This window comes from Theropithecus gelada, chromosome 5 (genome assembly GCF_003255815.1).
Source record: "Theropithecus gelada isolate Dixy chromosome 5, Tgel_1.0, whole genome shotgun sequence".
Classification (NCBI taxonomy): domain Eukaryota; kingdom Metazoa; phylum Chordata; class Mammalia; order Primates; family Cercopithecidae; genus Theropithecus; species Theropithecus gelada.
This window is the reverse complement of record NC_037672.1, coordinates 143582473-143603941: the sequence shown is the minus strand read 5'-3', so window position 1 is coordinate 143603941 and position 21469 is coordinate 143582473. Positions and strand designations below refer to the sequence as shown.

General features: G+C 44.3%; 1 protein-coding gene across 2 annotated transcripts; it reads right to left on the bottom strand.

The window, feature by feature from the left end:
- Positions 1–6694: 6694 nt before the first annotated feature.
- Positions 6695–10308, bottom strand: POU4F2 (POU class 4 homeobox 2). 2 transcript variants are annotated; one of them, XM_025386332.1, is made up of 3 exons: positions 9972–10058; positions 9784–9821; positions 8381–9332 (listed from the first exon to the last, which is right to left on the bottom strand). In XM_025386332.1, the coding sequence occupies exons 1-3, from the start codon at positions 10056–10058 to the stop codon at positions 8381–8383; spliced, it is 1077 nt and encodes a 358-aa protein (XP_025242117.1). The 2 variants fall into 2 exon arrangements, with proteins under 2 accessions (XP_025242116.1, XP_025242117.1); XM_025386331.1 differs by having other exon boundaries at positions 6695–9322; positions 9780–10308.
- Positions 10309–21469: the final 11161 nt, after the last annotated feature.

Genomic DNA, 21469 nt, shown 5'->3' with positions numbered 1-21469 from the left:
TTTTAAAAAAATCAAACCCCGTTAGTTTAACAGGACGACTTGGCATCTTACAACAATTTCAGAAGCCAGTTGGCTTCTCTCAAAAATATCAGTTCTCATTTTCTTGCTGCCTCCAATTATTCAGAAAGCCCCCCACCACCAGAGATAAAAAGCAAAAACCCTCACCCATATACACAAATAAGACTCTGAGTATGCTCCCAGGGTCCAGAAAATGCAAAAGTTAGGGGAGCGAGGAAAGAGGAAGTACAGTATTGATGAAAAATCAGGACAAGTTTTTAAGAGCCACGATCCAGACCCTATGGGAGGGCGAGGGGGGCACTGGCTTCTGTTAGCTACAGCCAATTCTGGGGCTGGGGGGAGGGAGCTTGCTTTCCGCCCAGTGACAGCTGGAGTAATGGCTGCAGACCCAGCGCGGGGTGGGGGCGGGTGAAGCTGGGCGGGGGTGGGGGGAGCAGTAATTACTAGCCAGGCTCACTCGCCTCCCTACTTTAGGGCGAACGCGTTCTTCCAGCTGCGCGCCTGGATTGCAGCTCGGCCTCGGGGCATCCTGGAGCCTGAATGGGGGATGGGGTTCGTGCTACAGGACTTTAAGCTGAGGTTCCTAAAAAGTTTCTGAGCTAGACTCTCCCCGAAGGCCCTATCCTTGAAGCAGGGGAAGGCCGAGTAGAAACTGCTCCGTGCCCAGCAGCCCCCAACCATTAGGCCAGCTTTAGGGACCTGGCAAAAAGTGAGAAAGGGGTGATGCACAAGGGATAACAGCTCTGGAAGCGGATGCGCTGCACAGGCCAGGTCTCAACCTTCTACCACCACCTTCCTTCCTCATCCACAAAAGCTCGAACCCTGAGAATGCGCGCAAGGCTCCCTGGGGCCCCAGAACCCTGAAGTTGATTGTATATCAAGAGGCTGCCCTGGGAGGGACGGGGAGGAGGGGAGAGGGGTAAGGGCTGGGTTCTCCACCTCCTCCCACCGCCTCTCTCCGGCTGGCTAGAAGCCTCACGTAGTCAGGGATTTTTTCAGAATAATTGATGGGTCCAGTTCTCCAGAGCTTTCCCAGTGAGAGCGCGGCGGACCGCGCTAGAATTTAAATAGACGTGATTAGTAAAATGCAAGGGGGCGAGGCGCCGCCCTCTCTTTCTTGCGGGTTCCTGGCTGAGCGCCTGGCGAGGCGCCTGCTCCCCCAGCTCTGGGGGCCCCTTGGGGCCCGGGCGAGCTCCTCCAGCGAGGGAGGGAGGTTCTGCTCTGATTTCACACACTCTCAGCCCTTTGGACTCTACCCCTCACCCTCTCGCAAACCGCCTGTCACCAGTGCACACCAGGAACCGGAGGGGAAGAAAGGGGAGACGGGACTGGTAGGGAACCCAAGGCCAGCTTGTGCAAAGCATTAGGTGGTGAGTCCGAGGGTGGGGGCGAGGATCTTGATTCCTTGGTGCCACCTGAGCCCCGCAGGCGGGCGCGTAGCATTAGCCTCCAAAAGCGAGGAAAGCTTCTGGGCGATCGCCTGTCCCCGCGTCCTGCTTCTCAGTCTCACTGTTCCCTTTCCCGCCTCCAGGCTGCAGAGCCTGAGCAGCTGGGACTGCGGAACTTAAGGCGCCTCTTCACTTACCCAAAGCTCTGAGAAGGACTCTCCGCAAAGAAGTGACCTACACTGGGAAAAGCCTTCGTCTTCCCTCTCTCGCATCCCTATCTCATCGATTTGTTCCTGAAAATGGGGCTGTGCATTCTTATAACATCTACAGCCAATTAATATTGCATTAACTCTATTTTAAAAAAACAAAACACACACACACACACACACACAAACACAAAAGCACCAGAATACTGCACCCTATCAAAGCCATCTATTATTCACGGAAATGTAATTGGAGACCTAAGATATGTGTGTTACGGGGCAATGGAGGAAAACAGTCGTGACAATATTTCAGAAAGGAAGGGGATCCGGGGGTATCTAATATTTAATTTCAAGTCTGTGGTTTTCTAATTCGAGATTAAAAGCAGTCACGTCTTTGAAGCCAGACAGTTGGTATAAATGTACAGTTAAAATATTCTATTCCACGGTCCCTAGACAGAGCTCTCTGCTCGTCCCAGGCTTCATTAAATTTTTATTATCATCCCAGACTAGAGCAGGGAATGAGCAGAAAGACTGTCCATCTAATTGCAATTGATTAAAAAAAAAAAAAAAAAAAAGCTCTTAGATTCCACCCCCCCCCTAATTTTAATACATTAACAGCAGATTTTTTTCTTCTTGGTATGTCCAGGCTTTCCCATCCCTGTGATACACACAAGTACATTATCACTGATGTATTTTCCACTTTCCAACGGGCACCAGGCTTTGCCCTCTTCTCTGCCCTTTGAGAAGGCCTCAGGGGTTGGTGGGAGTGGAGGGAGAGAGGATAGGGGAGGCTGGCTTCAGAAAGTGATGCTATATGAGAAGAAAACAAGTGACACCAGTTCTCGAAGCATCTGGCAAAAGATCAACGAGAGACAACGTTTGCACTAAGCTCGTTCTTCCTGTGGCAAGATGAAAGCATATTGTTACCCAAACAAAAACAAAACAAACAGATTATTAGGCCAGGCTGCACTTTTCCACAGCCTTTCCACTGCGTGGAATGAAAGCAAAGAGCAATATTTTTTTTTTATTTCTGACTGCTGCCTTCCCTCTTCCCCACATCAGAGAGAGAGAGAGAGAGAGAGAGAGAGAAAGAGAGAAGAGGGAGGAAGAGAAGGAGGAAGGGAGGGAGGGAGGGAAAGAGACAGAGAGAGAGGGCTCAAAACGTTTGTTCTTCTTCAGCCTTCTTCATGTGCTGCTAATCTGACTGTCACACCAGTCGACTGTAGATATGTGTGCATGTGTGTTCGGGGAGCCCATCTCAACAAGGGTGCTTTAAATTTTTTTGAAACGGTGTAAATAAAGCTTTTCATCTCCAGGCATTGAAAGTACAGAATAAAACCCACAGTTTGCTTTCTGAGCAGCTTCCTATTATCACATCACCACTTAATTTTATTTCTATTCTCTCCAAGTTAAATAGAAAGACTGGCTCACAGGGGAGCTGCCATGTGCCTACAGACTGGGGATGTCAAGCAGAGAGACTCACTGTGCAAAGTTAATTTCAATTCCCGCGGAGGATTTCACATTCCGGCTGGCTCTGACCCACAGTAATTAGCTGAGATAACTAATGATTACTTACTTATTCCTTGTAATTATCTGGATTTAATAATTTGCTGTGTAATTTATTAATTCACTCATAATAGACTTTCAGTACTGGAAATGACTCCTTTAAAGGGGCAAGGCAGGGGAAATTTAGTGATTTTTTTTTTCTCATTGCCATCAATCTGTCTCCTGACAAATGTGGACTTCAGGAACATCATAACTATCCGAAAACCTTTATCTTCCTTTTTGTCCTACAGGATACCAATCCAACTTTTTTTCCCTTCTGTTGCAGCAACCCTCTCCAAGACCAACTGAAAAGTAAAGTGAAGTTTTGAGTTCTAATATGAATCATTTACCTAGAGATATAAAGGGTTTTTGCAAAACAATTCCAAAAACAAATTTCTAAACTTACTCTCATTGCCCACCTCGAAAAATTTGAGCTTCATTCTCTGAATAATATTTTTTAAATCAAGAAAATTTTTCTATGCATTTTTCACTGTCTCTCAAGAGCTTCTCGAATAGATAGGTCAAAATAAATGGATTTATTTGAAGTTTGAGATAAAACATTTTTATCCCTCAAATTTCAATTATCTTGAAAAAGTTTCAGTTCTCTTCACAAAGAGAAGTAACAGGATCTCTCCTTGATATTGAAAGGTGTTATGTACTATCACTTATTTTTAAAAATCAACTTTATGGAAAACAGAAGAGTATTACATTGTATGTAAATCCTAACTACTTCATTTGCTTTTTCATACTTACATTATTTTTCCCAAGCTATGTGTCAATGAAACATAATCTGATAAAAAGTCGATCAACTGATGTAATGTCAGATATCTGAAAGAAACTTACTCTTTCTGGATGGTGTTATAATGTTTTGCTATGAAGGGTGCTTAGATATCAACCAGGGCTTACATGATCATTTCTGTTCCATTTCAGTTTGGATTTAGATGACCACATTGAACAAAAAGATTGGATCATTTGCTTTTAGGGAAGTCTAAAAAATAAACTACATAATACTGAAACATAATATTCAAGATGTCTAGATATGCTACTAAGTCAATTCATAATATATCTCTTTCCAACAAAATAGCAATTGTGGACCTTGGGGAAAATTAGGAAATAAGTCATAAATGCCAGCAGATTTGATTGATATGACAAGAATTTTCAGACACATTCTACTACTTATCCATTTGAGTATTTTGAAAGTCAACACCAAATGGATATTTCTCAACAATTTATACATGGTTCAGCCTATTCTCAGCTTTAATTTTTTCTTTAAGACCAACCTCTTCTCTCCAAATCTCTTTGGTTTGGTATTGTCTCTGTATCTCTGCGACTCTCATTAGTAAAAACTTTCAGAATATATTTCTTTTCAGCTTTTCCCATACAACACATATTTAAGCATGCTCTAAGAATGAAAATATTTCCATTTTGCAGACAAGAAAGTTTTCTCTTACCCTAACACAGAGAAGATTAACAAAATGTGATGTACTTTTGAAAGTCCAGGAACTCGAGAGACAAAGAACACCTGGTGAATCAGGAGAAAACATCAGCCTTTACTCTCAACTATGGAAGTATATATGGATAGTTGTTGTTATGTCACTTTTCTCACAAAAATCTTAGGCATGTATGCACATATGCAAGCTGTCATATACTTCAAAAGCACTTTTAAAACTCCTTTTTATTTCTGTCCAATATGTTTCTCAATTTCTACTACTTTTACAGTATTTTCGTCTTCATTTATAGATGCTATATTTGTAGAAATAAGACACTAGCACATCTGTCTTATTTCCTGCCAGCTAACTCGCTTTCACTAAAAATCCACATATGAGAAGGGAACTGTGTTATTTATTGAATATCATTTTTATCCTAGATAAGCAAGCTGAATCTGTTGCACATTCAAGTCATTTTATTCATTTTCTCCACTCTGGAGAAAGAAAGAAAGCAGAAGGTTGTCTAGCTAGCTAAAAACTTTTTGGTCAAAGGTGAGTTGGAGTAGAGCTGAGTGCTATAGTTACTATCCATGGTACTGAAATTAGTACTCAGCATTGTACCGAGCTGAGTTTAACTCAGCATATGCTGACTGTTTGAAAAGACTTTCAGGAAAACCGAATCTAAGAATACAAAGGGAAACAGAAGAAGAAACTTACAGCCTTCAAGACAGAAATAGAATTAAACCATCAGTATTACTATACTTGAACTCACAATTTTTTCTTTTAAATTCCTCCAAGTTTTAATGTTTTCTTAGGCACCTATGCAATATCTCATTATTTCTAATGGACACTCAGATTTTGTTTCTTCAGGTGTCTTTCTTATTTCAGTGATAAAAAGGGGTTCTTCCACCCATTCTCCATCTAACTTTCACAACGCTTTTTGTTACATCCAGAAATTATGATATTTCCAACAATATTTAATCCCAACTTGAGTCACTGTAACAACTTTCATTGACTCATAGGGTATTTCCTAATCTTGTCTCCAAAATAAGAAACATTTCAAGATAGTTCCATTTCAGAGGAGTCACAGCTCAAGTTAATAGAATTACTCCTGGAGAATGATCTAGTTCTTCCTCTCATTTGAGCTATAGATTAGCGTGATATTCTTATATTAATTAATAGTATGAGATATTAATAACACAAATATCTAAACCAGACACTTACTGAGGGAAAAAAATCTTTGAAAACCTGATATTAAGTATGTTGTCCAACTGTTGTAGGGAGTCTGAATATTATTAAAATAGTGAAGAGATGTGTTTAAGCTAGGATCAGAAGAAGAAATGACTGCATCAAGCATGATGAATTTTCTTGTGTCAGTGCCAAACCAGAGTCAGACAGACTTCCCACCAACTCTGGTGTCAGGGTGAATCACAGAAGAGGGCAAAAATTTGCTACTTCTAACTACATAGCGTTTCTTCCTCAGCCCTACTCTGCTGTGTGAGTTTCCTTAAAGGTCATGGGAAATGAGGGAAGAGAGAGAGAGAGACTTTACTTCCTAAGCCAGCAACTCAGGTGCTTCCTGCTCTGTCTGGGTTTGTTGCTTTCCCGTGGTGGTGACCAAACTGAAGGCTATAGTGGGTTCGTTTCTGGGCCTCAACCAGGGTGCTGTACTCCTCCGACCAGGCCTTGGCTCTTGCCACACCCAGTCTCCTAGAGCTGCTAAAAAGTAAGCTGAGTTCCTTTCTTACTTTTACTCCTGAGAGATGGGAGGGAATGCATGAAATTGTGTCCATCCAATATCTCTGCTTATAAAGATTCTTTTTGCAGAATTATTGCAAGTCTGAAGGAAGAACTCTAAGGGAGATATTTGGAGCCAAATACCGTAATTTCTTCTGGGCAGGAAAATGAAGTATCCTGTGAGATGAGCTCTCACTATTAAAAAGCTGTTATAAACCTTGTTCTTTAATACTTTACCAGAGAAAACAGCCCCTACTAAGTCCAAGCTATACTTTCATAACAACCACTCCCTAATAAATCATCAAAATGTGCTTCCTCCTTTTAAAAAGTCTCCCACCAAAACACTTCCCACATAAATGATTAAAATAACATCACATTTTAAAAGCCATTTAATTTTAATAACATATTTTAATGAAAAAGCAGCATACGTTCCCAATAAAACATTAAAATTATCTCTTCAATGAAAGACAATCAAACAACACCAAAAATAAATTAATACATTACCATAGTAAATAAACCATCTATTAATAAAAACAAGAAACCAGGCCATATACAGAACTCAAGACTTTGGAGAGCCTCAAATGGAACAGCAATACAGCAAAATTTGTAAGAATATATCTATGTGTGCATCATTTTTAATGAAATATTTACAGTAGATAAGGTACCAGTTATCACGTACCTAATTTTTTGTTCCAAAAGAATTTTTCCAAACAATGTGAATTTACAAGCAGTGCACTGTCTTTCTTATAGTTCAAATTAGTTTTTCTACAAACAAACCTCCAAAAGGAAAAACTGAAGGATTCCTATAAATGTTAACATGTAGCCAACAAAGCAATTGAAAACTGGAAGACTGAAATACCTTGGTGAAATCTTAAAATGCGAAGGGCAAACACCAAGTGGCAAATGCACCTAAAGCTAGAAAATGGTGCATCAGTCATGCTTCCAACTGCTTCTTCCCTTCTGTTAGAGGTGTGTGTGAGTGTGTGTGTGTGTGTGTGTGTGTGTGTGTAAGGGTAAGTGAGAGCGCTCATGTGTCATGGGGACAATGTGGGAATCCCCATTAAATATGTAACGAAGTAAACAATACTTCAGACAGTGAATCAGGTCTACACGATTAAGACATCCATTATTGAGTGTCTACTCACAAATCAGAACACTATCAGTAAAAACAAAGAAAAAAACAATCTTCATTCAAGTGAGAATATACAAATGGGTCAAAAGGAACACAGTATAGGAGGAAAGCTGTAAAAATTCGGTAAACTCATCAAACAAAATTTTTTGGATGTTACTAGCTATACATTTCCCCCACTGTTTTTAGACGAAAGAAGTTTAATTAATTAGAATGTGCACAAAATTAAGTTGCTAGAGAGATAAATTAATAATTTACAGAGAGGGTTGTTCTGCAATAACCAATAATAGCTTTCAAGATCAGTGGACACAGCAGGCGCAACTCTTTTCTTAAGCATTAACACTTCAGAGAAGGAAAAAGGGGGTAAGAACCACAATAAAAATATATATATAATATACAGTGTAAATGCAGAAAATCTGCCATCTTTTTTTAAAATTCAAAATACTTTAGAGATGTCTCTATCACATTAAGCATCAACTCTAGTTTAAAGTTTTAGTCCTGAATCAATTTCTATTTCTGAAAAATAGTTGCAAAGTGTACTTTTAAACTTGAACAGGGGTGATGTCTGTAAGAATAAAAACAAATCTTACTTGATCATTCTTGTGGACTTTTTAAAGGCTGTCTCGTCTGCCTTCCTGCAAACAGCCATCTCCACATTTCCTCTGAAGGATCCGAGGTGGGGTTCAAAGGGACAACTTTGCTACAACAGACAAATGCCATCTTTTGTTATTCTTTCCTTTGAGAAACTGTCTTACATTCTCACCGGCTTGGGCTCAGTTGTTCGCTTGTTCGCTTCCTCTTCAGTCCTCGATTTGTCGAGATTCACATTTACTGGAATTGTTTCTGGTCGCCAAAAGTGAAAAGAGGCAGGAGAGAGAAGGTGAGAAAAGAGGGGACGAAGAGAGGGGCGTCTCTGGAGAGGCCAAGAGTCTTCTAAATGCCGGCGGAATATTTCATTCTTTTCTGTTTCTGCCTCTGGTTGCAGAACCAGACGCGCACCACGTTTTTCTTCAGGTCCAGCTTCTCCGCGATGGCGGCGATCTTTTCAGAGGAGGGCCGAGGCTGAATGGCAAAGTAGGCTTCGAGCGAGCGCTTCTCTGGCGCAGCGATGGACGTGCGCTTGCGCTTCTTCTCCGCGCCATTGAAGAGCTCAGGCTTAGTGAGCTTCTCGCGGTGGGACTTCTCGGCCTCCTCGAGCCATGCCTGCAGGATGGGTTTGAGCGCGATCATGTTATTGTGCGACAGTGTGAGGGACTCGAACCTGCAGATGGTGCTCTGGCTAAGCGAGCCCACGCCGGGGATCTTGAGGTTGGCCAGCGCGGAGCCCACATCTGCCTGGGTCACCCCCAGCTTGATGCGTCGCTGCTTGAAGCGCTCGGCGAATGCCTCCAGGTCCCGCGGGTCGGCGTCCACGTCGCTCATGCAGCCCATGTGCGACGGCAGCCCGTGCGCGTGGGCCATGCTGAGCGCTGCTTGGTGCATGGGGTTCATGGTGGCCATGTGCGGCGCGTGAGCCGGCGTGGACACCACAGCGCCGTCCGGGCCCGCCATAGCGCCCAGGGCCAGCCCGGGACTCAGGTGCTCCAGCAGCTCGCCCTCCAGCGCCTGGTGCGGTTGGTGGTGATGGTGGTGGTGATGGTGGTGGTGGTGGTGCGTGCCTGCCAGCGCGGAAGGGTGCGAGATGGGCACCGACGAAGAAGAGGCGGCCGACGTGCACGGGATGGTGTTCATAGTGTGGTAGGTGGCGTCCGGTTTGAAAGGGCTGTGGTGGGGCGGATGGTGGTGGTGGCTCTTGCTCTGGGAAACGATGTCCACGGCTGCCAGAGCCTCGGCGCGGGCCAGCAGACTCTCATCCAGCCCACCGAATATATTGCTCTGCAATTGCAAGTAGAAGGCACACATTACGCTCAGCAGGGAATTGTACGCGCTCTCTCCGGAAGCCCAGGCCCAGGGCTCGACACCGCCGCCGCGCCTACAACATTCCCAGATCGTTAAAATAATTAATAATAATAATAATAATAATAATCCTGAAACCAGGAGGTGAAAAGAAAAAGAGAGAAGCCACCGAAAGAAGCCGAGAGTGCAGGAGGAGGAGGAAAGTGAGCCTGTAGACACAACGAAACACAACACAACACAACACGCGCAAAGGCAACATCCCAGGTCATAAAAATTAATATGAAAGGCAAGACCCACTGAATACTTAAGAGAGAGAGGGGGGAAAATTGGTTGGAGGTGTGGGGTGATTTGCTGTGCAGACATGAAAAAAACATCAAGCAGATAAAGGGGGCTGTCAAAATGTGCCTTTAAGCGGTGATTATGCAGAAATACGCACCGGTGGGGTTGGAAGACAGGCTCTTCGCATAGCCTCCGAGCCCCCGCCGCCGCTACCGCTGCTGCCACTGCTGCTGGAGCTGCTGCTCCGGCCTCCGCCGCCGCCGCCGCCGCCTCCACCGCCACCAGCGTTGCTCGAGCTGCTAGGGGAGCTGGCCGAGGGCGCAGTGGGAGCCGTGGAGCCCGGCGAGGTGCTGTGCAGTGCCGAGTACTTGGGCTCCACGTGCAGGCTGCCGCCGTGCGGCATGCTAAACGCCTGCTTGCTGTTCAGGGACATCATCATCATCTTCTCGCCCGCCGGGGCGCTCGTCCGTAGAGGCACTCCCTGGCCCCGACTGCCGGGACCCTCAGAGAAGTGCTGGGCCGGGGTTGGAGCTGGGAAGGGCCGTGCGAAGTTGCGCTCACCCACCGCCGCCTCCGGGCTCCGCACCCCTGGTCTCCGCTACGCACTCCTTCGCCGCCTCTGCTGTCAGTCTGAACCGATGCCTGACTCCGTTTGCCGCTGGCTGCAGACCTCGGCGCCCGAAACTGCCCCCGCTCCTCGCGGCCGGCGAGTTATACTCCTCTCTCCCCGCGCCTACCCCCGCGCCCCCCGCCCTCCCTCTCTCCCGCGCGCCTCCACCCTCCCTTGCCAGGAAACGCCGGCTCCTGCTAGTTTTCTCGTGTTGCCCCTTCTCCCTCTCTACTCCCCTCAGGCTTGAGTCCTTTCTGCTCTCCCTGCACTCGCCTCGCGCTCCCCCACCGCGCCCTCCGCCGCCCCTTTTCTGCCCCCACCGGCGCTCTGTTGCCGCCGCCCCTTTGCAGCGTCCCGCGGCTGCTACTCACAATCGCGCCCCCACTCAACCCCACCCAAGTGGCCAGGTCCGCGCTCCAGTCGCCAGGCAGTGCCTATCTAAGGACCAGCCTCCAGCCCCTCCCGCTTCTTCTGCCGGGTCTCTGTCTCACCGGAAAAAGAAACTCCCAAATAAAGTTGCGGCCCAAGACAGCGTTGGGTAGGGTTTTCCCTGGACTACTGGGAGTGCCTCTTACCTGGCTGCCTCCTCCCACGCCTCCTGCTTACCACTAAGTTCCAGGCTTCCAACCCCACTCGGCCCGTCCCCACCCCGTCAGCTCAGGTGACCCTGATCCCAGGTTCCCGGCCACCGCTGAGAACACAGACTCTGCGGCCAACCCTGGTCCTGCGCGCCGCTCTGAGCTCCCGCCCCAATACGAGCGGAGGTCGGCGCTCTGTTACGAGCACCCCACGGTCCGGCGGGTGCCTGGTGCCAAAGAGACATGGGGTCGCAGGGGCTGCAGGGCTTTCTCTCACTCGATTTCTCGCAGCTCTCAGCGGATTGGACAGCCGCGGAGCAGGCTCGGGTCGTCTGTGCGCATGCGACTCCTCCCCCTCCCCGTGTCTCCCCCCCACACAACACACAGACACACACATACACACAGGCACACACACACGCTCCTCTTGCCCCCCTTTTCTCCTCCTCCTCCCTGTATCCAGTACAGTGTGAGTTGAGTCTTGGAAGGATCCACTGACAAACCCTGCCCCTGGATTTATTATTCTTCATCAGCCACAATCAAAGGAAGAAGGGGCAACTGACAGAGGGAGAGGGAAGGTCAGAAATTACACAGCGCATGTGCTGCTGAATACACCCCACAACACACACACACACACACACACACACACACACAAACACCCTCGGGCTGGCACAAGCCCCACTTATCTTCATTTCCACAGCCTCTCCATGCGGAGCCTATTTTTAGCTGACACTTCACTCCTACTTCTGTCCCAGTCCCATTGCAGACCACTTTTCCTAGAGATGGACACACACTCTTAGTTCCAGTTGCAAAAGGAGATAACCTCTCTCTCTCTCTCTGACACACACACATACACACACACACACACACACACACACACACACACACACACTGCTTCCTCCCTCTCCTTCTGGATCCCATTTTCTCTCTCCTTCCCGCGGTGTTGGGGGCTTCTGTCACCTCCCTAGAGAGCGGAAGGAGCAGGGTGCAGGCGAGGGTGAGAAGGCCCCGCGACCCCAACGCAGTAACCCGCGGGTGGCCCAATCCGGACGGGGGTTGACCGGGAGCAGGTGCAGGCACTGGGCGCCTGGGGAAGGCGAGCAGGTGCGAGAGCAGGCGGCAGGCCTGAGAGGCGCTGGCGAGCGCTGGGACAAAAACAGAGTGGGAAGGAGAGTGGAAAAGGGGAATCCTCGGGTGGTCAGCTCCCGGAAGCGGCGGTGGAGAGTAGGGGACCGCCTCTCCACCCCTGACCTCCACCGGGCAGAATAGGGGGTTCAAGATGGGACCACTGTCCTCAGGAGTCGCCAGAGTGCTGGGGAAGGCGGCAGCAACAAGCGCGCGACAGGCTCTGTCCATGGTCCTTAATTCCCTTCCGCTTTCCCTGGATCCTCCCGGGCTTGCCTTTCTCTTCCCCTGTGTGGGGGGAAATAATAAATAGTAGCCGAAGGGGATTCCTAGCAGCAGTGTTCCCGGGTGTGAGCTCAGATAAACCTGGACATGGGGCAGGGAGAGGGGAGTGTTGAAGTGAATGAATGTGGCTTGTGCCGGACAGTTCAAGTAAGTGCTTAGGTGTTTAATTTCTGCCTCAACAACAGCCAGAGTAATTTTCAAGGAAACAAAAAAAATGACATTGTACAGCTCTCACTGTCTCAAGCTTCAAGAAATGAAATAAATCAAAGTTAAAAGCTTGAGTATCATTTAATTATAGTGCGAATAGCGCTTTGAAAGAAGTAGAACAACATCTCTAAACAAATTATGACTGGGCCAGGAAGGAATTATTAGATTGAAATTTCATTTAGGCTCGGGAGACACCGCGCTTCACTGTGTAATCTGCTATGCCTCATCTGATTTGTATGCTTAATTCAGCTTGACGAATTTATTAGTTTTCATAATAGTGAAAAAATTGAGCGGTGCTATGAGCTAATGCATTGTGTGTACTATAAATTGTATGTCATCGTGGAAAGGCTGAAGTCTATAGAAATATTTTATTAATGTCGGTATAGGAGGGAGGATTTCCTGCAAGCCGTGAAGAGGTTCATGCCAACTCTACCGGCACTATGTCTCACTGGTCCATTAACATATCGTCATACTAATTAGACTACTTCATCAGTGATATAATTTCAAACTTCAAATTATGTTCTAATTAACAAGGGTTGTCCAATTTGCTTAATCTTCGAAAGGCTTTGGATGGTCTAATTAGTATTAACTGTTGAGCATCTTTAAAGCCTAATAAAAAATCCATAAAAATATTTTGTGTGTGTTTTCTATAGATACTCGATAAAGGCCAAAGGGCCAAAGTGAGAGTGAAGATGGAAAATAACCGGAAGACAAACGTCCTCTTCTTTCCAATTTCCCCAGATTATTACAGCAAGTGAATCACATGAGAAACTTTTGGGTATGGCCACTCCTAAATAGTGTGTTTATGTGTTTAAAAAAAGGCACAAAAAAATCAAGGAGAAAAACCACATGGGGAAAAAATTCTTCTCTTTCATTAGGTACCTAATTAGATGTAAAGTAAAAAGCAACCCTGAGGAGTTTCCCAAGCATTATTGTGGCAACAGTCTGCTGAACTTGAATTGAAAATCAAATATTTGGGGTATTTTGAACCTCTCTCTGTCCCCTCCCCCTTCATTGAGCTTAATTACTTGCAATAGTTGTTTTAATGTATGTTGTCACCTGGGAGTATTGAGAAATGCATATCGTTAATATGAATTAATCTTGACTTTAATAGTAACTGACAACTGATCTCCAAAATGCTAAACACTTGTCACCACTTCATATGGTAAATAAGGTACCATAATAAATTCATGAAATAGAGAGGGACACTGTTGACATGACTGGACAAACTTTGTTTGATATGGAATTTATTGACCAAAACTATTTTAAGCAAGAAAACTCCCATGAGAATATTTTCCTGGTAACTGAAATTCATATATCATTTTAAAAAATGTTTAACATAACTTTTTTATCTCTCTGATATTTCTCAGTGATATCCCTAATTCCGGACAAGAAAAAAAGGAAGGCTGTGTTTTCAAATTATCAAGTTGAAGTAAATTAATATGTGGTCATAGAGCAATTCAAGAGTTTATTTACCTGGATTTCCTTCCTCCTAGAAAACACATACATTTTTTAAAAGTCAAGTCATAGAGTTAGACTTCTCCATTTCCCACTCAAAGTGAAAAATGAACAGTGATTGTGTTGCATTAGGGGGAAAAAGCAATTGTTCCTTCATCAACCAAGACTTGCAATCTTGCAGTCTCTCCTTTCAGGAGTGTCCAGAATACCAACGTCGTTGCGGTGATATCAATAAAACCCATTTCGGTTTTGCCCAGAGGCATTGCTGCAAAGTGCTCCAGCGAGTGTGGAAGCCTCTCTCCGAGGAAAAAAGACTCCAGCCCCGCCGTTAGCATGAGCTATCTAAACAATTGGAAAGTTGGCAATAAACCCAAGGGGTGGAGGCAAATGACCCAAAATTTGAAACCTGCTTCCTACGACCTCAACATACCTATGCCCAAGCCCCTATTCACACTTGTGCATCTGCACACCTACAGACCTACCTAGTAAAAGGAAAATAAACATTTGATTTTTTAAGCAGCAAGATGGAAAATGGATCAACTGTGTGCCTACAGGAGGCGCTCCTTTCTTCTCGCCAAGCCTCTTTGTTTGACAATAGCTTCTGTCCAGTCCTCTGGCAGATGCAGACAGATGTGAACAGCCCCCCTCACCATCCCCCACCCCTGGGTGAGGAGGAGTAGCTGGAGATTCCCCTCAGGCTTCTGGACAAAGGGTCCCTGCAGTAGGCGCCCCCCACTCGAAAATCAGCCTGCGCCTGAAGCGATCCCAAGGGGAGAAATCACTGTCTCCTCCTTGTATCTGGGTCCTAATTTACTATTAAAATTTTAAGTAGTGCATTCATATTTTACCGGACCTAATGTCTTTTATTAAATTTTAATCTATTAAGGGCAGTGTGATTTCTTTGTATTTCAAACAGAATTGAATTGGACTACAAGGAAGATTTCTGAACAGACAGATCTGGCCCTATTCGCTCACCATTTCGATCTCAGGGAGAAAGTGGTTTGTGGAAGAAAGAGTTTCGGAAAGGAGGGATTCCCCCATCTGTTTTTGTACGGATTTCAAAATCAGCCAATCTGCTTCAGATTCTGAATAGAAGATGAACGCCCTGATCTCTCTCTGGACTCCTGGCTTGAGGCAGAAGAGTTTGGGGTGGGGGTGGGGGGCGCGTAGATTGAACTCTTCCCTGGCTTCTACTGTTACAGGCAGAAAAAAGAAGACACAAGAGGGAATTATCCCTGAAACAAACTTCTGGAAGCCCCCAGGGATGTCGCTACAGAGCAAAGTTCAGGTGAAGGAAGGCGCTTTGGGGCTTCAGTATTGAGATAGGGATTTATGTTTGAGGAGTGATGGCTGCGTTTTATTCAAATATCTTTTCTCTTCTGAGTATGTTCACTACTACCCTGTCACTGGCTCCTCGTTACGTTAAAGTCCCCCTCTCCTACGTTAAAGGAGTCGCTCTCTCGCCCAAAGATGCCAGGCACCCCCTATGCCGAAGAGTAACCGCCTCCTTTCAGTGCCTTTCCGGCTCTCTCTCCTAATCTTCCAATGCAAATAGTCAGCGAGTGTCACCAGAAATCTCTGCATCCAGTAGTTTCCAGGCCCTTCTAGAACGAAATAAAGACTCACAACCTCTTTCCCTCCCATCAAAGCCAAGTAGGATTCAGGGAGGAAGAGGGGACAAAAGCAAAGGCTATCGGCACTCCAGAGAGCATACTCTGGAGGTTGGGAGACTTGGCCTAGACTAGGGGCCTGTAGTGGCAGAGCAAGCCACGTGTGGCTCTCTCTAGGTAATGCTGAACAGAGGAAAGCAGCCCGGCAGAAGACAGGAGAATGAAGGGAGACAAGGTAGAAGAGAAAGCAAGGGTTCCCCTTTTCCCGGTGGTGGAAAGAAAGCAGAGCTCAGTTTCAAGGAAAGTAGACTGGGAGGAGGAGGTTGCAGGACGCAGCCAGCCCAGGCCGGCCGGATGCCTTAGAGGTTCCTAGACGCCCTCTCAATTCCGTCTGGTGGGTTTGCTAAGGCTGATTGTGGCCAGGAACTCACATGCAGGGACAGCTGATTGGACCCACTGGCATCGACTAACCTTTGAAGCAAACACAGTAGGCTCCAGGAAACTAAAATCTGCCCCGGGGAAGGATTCAACTCCTCGGCACCTAACTCTGCACTCTTCCAGAGCACAGGGGCTCAAATTCACACATTTATGCAGACACACACACACACACACACACACACACACACGTGCGCGCGCGCGCGCTCACCCATGCAGGCACGCAGACACACACGTGCTGACACTAACGCACACCCATTCAGACACGCACACGTTTCTCTTTCTCCCCTCTTCTTCCAGCGCACCATTTGGGGGAGGGGGCGGACCTCTGCGTTCTGTGCAGAAGCAGGCACCCCGTGTCGGCTTGTCCCAACGAACTGTTATTTTTCGTCGCAGTGAGCTTCCTTGGTCCGCGTGTTTACCTCTTTTCAAAGTTAAGTCCAGTCACGAAATCAAACTTAAAGCATTGGAACAATCAATGAAGACTTTTGCAATCCATGGCGCCTTGCGCTTCCTGGAACTAAAATAAATGCAAGAAATCGAAACTTAATTACTTGAAAGAAATCCAGAAATCCCTCTGCATAATTTATCCAGTCATTTTTAGTAGCTTTTGTGTTCGGTGCAGTGTATGTTAACTATCCACTTTTGGCTAAGATCTGGCTCCTCGAAGTCGGGTTCCCTGAGGCTCACTGCCCTCCACCTCATGCCAGGAATTCTGCCCTTCGAGGGGCTCCCACCTCCTGCCACTCCTCAGAGCTGATTTAGTAACCTTTTTGTTTGTTTGTTTGTTTTGTTTTATTTTTTTCAAACACCACCAACTGTAAGGGTACCAGAATTCCCGGGGCTATGTATACTTCAAATTTGTTTTAAATTTCACCCATTCTCTCTTCTTTGTCTTTTTGCTCACTAGGGCTATTATTTGAATTTGTGTGAGTTGTTTCATTCTCCATCTGAAACCAGGCCTCTTAGTAAATCCAAACCAGAACTATTTCTCTGAGGGAATAGTGTGCCTCAAAAAGTATCATTTTGCTGGTGATGGAAAAATTGATTAAAAGGTGATTTTTTTCTATTCTCCAGGGAAGTTCTTTTTTTTTTTTTTTTTTTTTTCCTTTTTTCCTTGAGTGTCATTATATTCCTAATGACTAAGTACTAAGTATTTGTTCTGACTGAACTACTCTTCAAGGTACTTAGCTGGACCACAAACCCTGGATACTTGTTTCTTCCTCTGACATCTGTTCCTTCCAAATTCACTCATTTTCTCCTCTCCTTTAGCTCCTAACTGACAGAGAATCTTCGTATCTATAAAGCACTAAAAGACTTCTCATCTGGAGGCACTAAATAAAGTAGATGCTCCTGTATTGGGTTTAAAGATGCTGGCTAAGATCAAATGACTTTTGCACCTATCAAGTCTCTGGCACTGTCTACCATGGTAATTTAAAATTTGCTGGCAATCAATGCTATGGCCAGTGAATTTGTAAAACTGAACAGTACCTGAATCTATCAGCATGGTGAGGGTGACTCCTGAAAGGCAAGCTCTTTCACAGACACCTCATAGAAATCTGAAGTAATGTTATGAAAGAATGAAAAATACATTGGGGAACAGCTTGGAAACTGAAGTACATTTTGATTTAACTTACATTAACAGAAATGTAATGTAAAAGTGAAAGGATCTAACAAAACCATTAATAATTAAAAAATAATTACAGATAGTCTATCCTTACTATTCATAACCACTCAACACTTTAGACAAAGAAAACGGAATACTCTTAATGGGAATGAGATGTGAGCAGACTGCTAATGAGAAGTTAACCAAGAACCGTACATTTGTCAAAGGAGACAAGTTTCCTTGTTTCTCCCACCTGCATATTTTTATTCTCTCAAAGTTAGCTTGGACCTTCATCTTCCATCAGCACATATACTGAGTGTCGGAGTTTATACAACCAAAATCTCTTGAGCAACAACAATGCAGACCTTATCAAGTTCTGAGCATCAGGGGCACCAGATGGCATGTCTATTAACCATTCTTACTGACAAATATTTATAGGAGCCTAAGAGATACATGTCTCTGTAACAGATTTTGGTTGGACAATCCTATCCCACAGGATTTCACAAAACAATGACCCTCTAAAGGGAGCAGTTTGTTCCCTTTCCCTGTTTGTGGATCACTCAAAAAAAAGATTAATCAGCAGTTAAGGATTCATGGTCAATCTTTTTCTTGTATACCTTACCACAAGAGTTGTGTCCCTATGTTTAAAAAAATGTGAATGCATTTTTCTCTTACCTAAGTAGGGTTTATTTTATTTTATATTTTTCAATGTACAAAGACTTTAGAGCAGTATTCTGCATATAAGTATGCAATAAACTCTTAATCATGCACTAGACATTTAAAAAGGTGTGGAAAGAAGGTACAGTGACTCTGTTCGGATGTTCACTGCATATTCTCCTTTATTTTGTTTGAGAGACACATGAGACTGCCCCTAGAGCGCTCTGTTGACGTTTGTTCGAGGCACTGGGAGGAAATCAAAGCAGCCTGGTGGAAAGCAAACTTCACTGCCTCTTTTCAGAGATAAAGGAAAATCTTACAAAAGGAGAGATTTGCAGACATACAAGTAGAATTCAATGGAGTCATGGCTGAGCATCTGCTGGGAAGCCACCAGGAAGTGGAGACCTACAGCCCATGTCAAATTGTATGCATCTGTAGGATCTGAAGCCTCTTTCCTTCCTCTCCCATCCCCAGATGAATTAGAAACAAAACAGCATGCCTTTTGTAGGAAACAGAAAAACCTAAGGAGAAATGCTAATAGGTTGACTGCAAAGATTATAAATACTTCTTAGCTATATAAATATGAATTGAGTGCATAAAACATGTTAAAATCCTTGTAGGCATTCACTCTCAATTTTTTTTTTAACTGCAGCAGAAGGACCTTACGACGACAACAAATTCACCTTCAAGCATTTATCCTTTCTTGAAATTTCATACACAGCCTACGATTTTCCTGTAAATCTCATGCATATACAGAAGTATGTGAATCAAACATAAAATTATACATTTGTACCCAAATATGTGTTGTTTCCCCTTTCTTTCTCTCCTTTATATGCATATACAGATCACCAAATTATAGTTCAACTAACAAGTGCTCTGGTAGATACCATAGCTTTGTGCCTTGACTACTTTTTTCTGATATGCATGAGACATCAATTTGTCCTAGCATCAAAATAAGCACACTGTACTCAAAAGTATTAATAACTTTCCTCAAAACAGAAATACTACAGTTCGTGGTGTTGTGTGCCCATTGCATCTTTTCTTTGGCTCTCAAGGCCAAAGTAGGCGTTATCAACATTATGCTCATTTGGCCTATTCCTATCCTCATACTTCATTGATTTCTCCTGGCCTCTTTTGACCACTTACCTAGTCCGGACCATATGGTTAGTCATTTCTATAGTGACCAGGTGAGACATCCTGATTTCTTTGCTCCCTTACCTTTTACATATCAAACTAGTCATTTTCTTTCCTTTTGCCTATATACTGCTGATTTCAGCGGAAAGAGTAAGGAGAATAGTTTCTCTTTAAATTGTAATTTACCATATGTTTGTGTTATTCATCTGTCACAGATACGGTAGCTTGCCACTCAACATCCCCTCCAGCCTCTTTCCAGTGTGCCTTCCTGCCATGCAGGGTCCATGAAGCTAAAAGCTACATTTCTCACACCCTTACAGCTCAGGTACTGATGTAACCAAGAGACAGAAGTGTGGGTAATTTATTCTCAAGTGGTGAGTGTAAGAGGGGCGGTACTTCTTTAAAGCCAACAGTTGTGTACCTCTAAGATGGTGTATTTCCTAAGTCTTTAGTTTCACCAGTTCCTTCCTTTTCCCTGATTATGGTAGAGTTCACAGCTTTCCTGGCAAGCTAGTTCTGCACCATGGTTCTGGGAATCATTCCCAGAAGTTCAGCCTAGAGTCTGCTACTTCAGCCTTTCCCAAGATTTGTAAGCATCCACCTGTATTAAATGTCTCTCTTCTTAAAATAGCTAAAGTCATTTCTGTTATTTGCAGTTAAACCCTGACTGATACTCCAGCCTTAACGTTATTTTTCTCTACCTCTCAGTTTCCCTTTTACTCTCCTTTAATTGGCTCTCCATCTCATTCTTTACAGAATATGCTGCAAATATTCTCCATTTCTGCCATGATGACTTTGAGCATAACCTCACCTCATAGTTTACCAGGAAAATGATTTATTATTACATGTTCTACCACTTAACTGCTCTACCATCACCTAATCATTTTTTCTGTGTTTCCACCCCCAACATCTCCTCCTTTGATTCTCCCCTAAGTATTAACTTAAATGCCTCCTCCAGGTTAATTCTTTCATACGTCATGAGTTTTTACCCTCTCACTTCCTTCGGAACTGCGGTCTATCAATTTGCTTTTTCTTGAATCTTCAATTTCTCCTCCCCAGTCTTTCTCTTCTTACTCTACAAATATATTTGAGATGTATTAGCCATAAAATTTAAATTAAGAAACACTTTCTTAATTTTTTTATCCCTTTGATGTCTCCCTTTCTTCACCATCAGATTTGGAAATGGCAGTTACATTTACTACTTTCATTTGCTTACCACCCAGTTGTTTCTTAACTTCTGGCAAGGTTATTTCAATCCTTGACTCTCTACTGATGGTGTTCCCTCTTACCATTCCAATGACCTTTTAGTTTACAAATTCTGTGGTACTTTTTCCAAAAGCATGGGCTTCACACTTGGAAATCTGTGCTGTCTCTGCTAGTTATTGACTTTGGTGCTTATTTTGCCCATCTGAAAAATGTGGATAATAATAGCAAATTCTTCTCCTAGGTTATTGAGTAGATTAAATGGCATATTACATGTAAAAGGCTTAGCATATTTCCTTGGATGTAATAAGCACTTAATAAATGTTAGCTAATAATAGAACAATATCAAAACAATCTGCAGAATGTGAGCACTGGTAATCCTCTCATTCTTGAAATGGATTGCCATGGATTTAAACATATAATCTGTAAAGGCAGGATGTGCTAGCCTTAGCAGAGCCATTCTTTAAACCAGGATTTGTTCTTTCTTGGTGTTCTTCTCCCACCCTTTCCAGTCCATCAAGCAAGGCCAGCCACCCAATAGCCCATCTCCCCAATATTATATGTTAAAATGTGGGCTTATGTAATATTTGTTACTTAAGTCAAAGATCCATCCAGGGAATAAGGGGGTTAAATGGTGTTGGTTGGTGCTTTATCTTGCTCAGAGAGTCTGACATTTTTGTGGCCAGGCTTCATCTACCAGTTTAACATCATTTCTAACTTATTGCCTCAAAAAAAATTCTAAGAGAAAAACATATTCAATACCAAAACCTGAGAATATTTGGTATGGTTCCTTTTCTCAAGTCAAGGGTACTCTACATATCTACTCTCTGAGACATTTGTGGGTTTTTTTCCTCATTTTCCTTGGCTACTCTCCCATTTCCCAAAAGGCAGTGCTTGCCTAAGGATCTATCAGCTCTGTTTTCACTTCTCCCTTACTAATTC

What these genes read in the sequence shown, in the direction of transcription:
- POU4F2 (XM_025386331.1), bottom strand. Translation starts at nt 10,064, where the DNA reads ATGATGATGATGTCCCTGAACAGCAAGCAGGCGTTTAGCATGCCGCAC. An exon ending in CCTGTCTTCCAACCCCACCG is followed by an intron (nt 9,323 to 9,779) that starts GTGCGTATTTCT and finishes TTGCAATTGCAG; the next exon opens with AGCAATATATTCGGTGGGCT.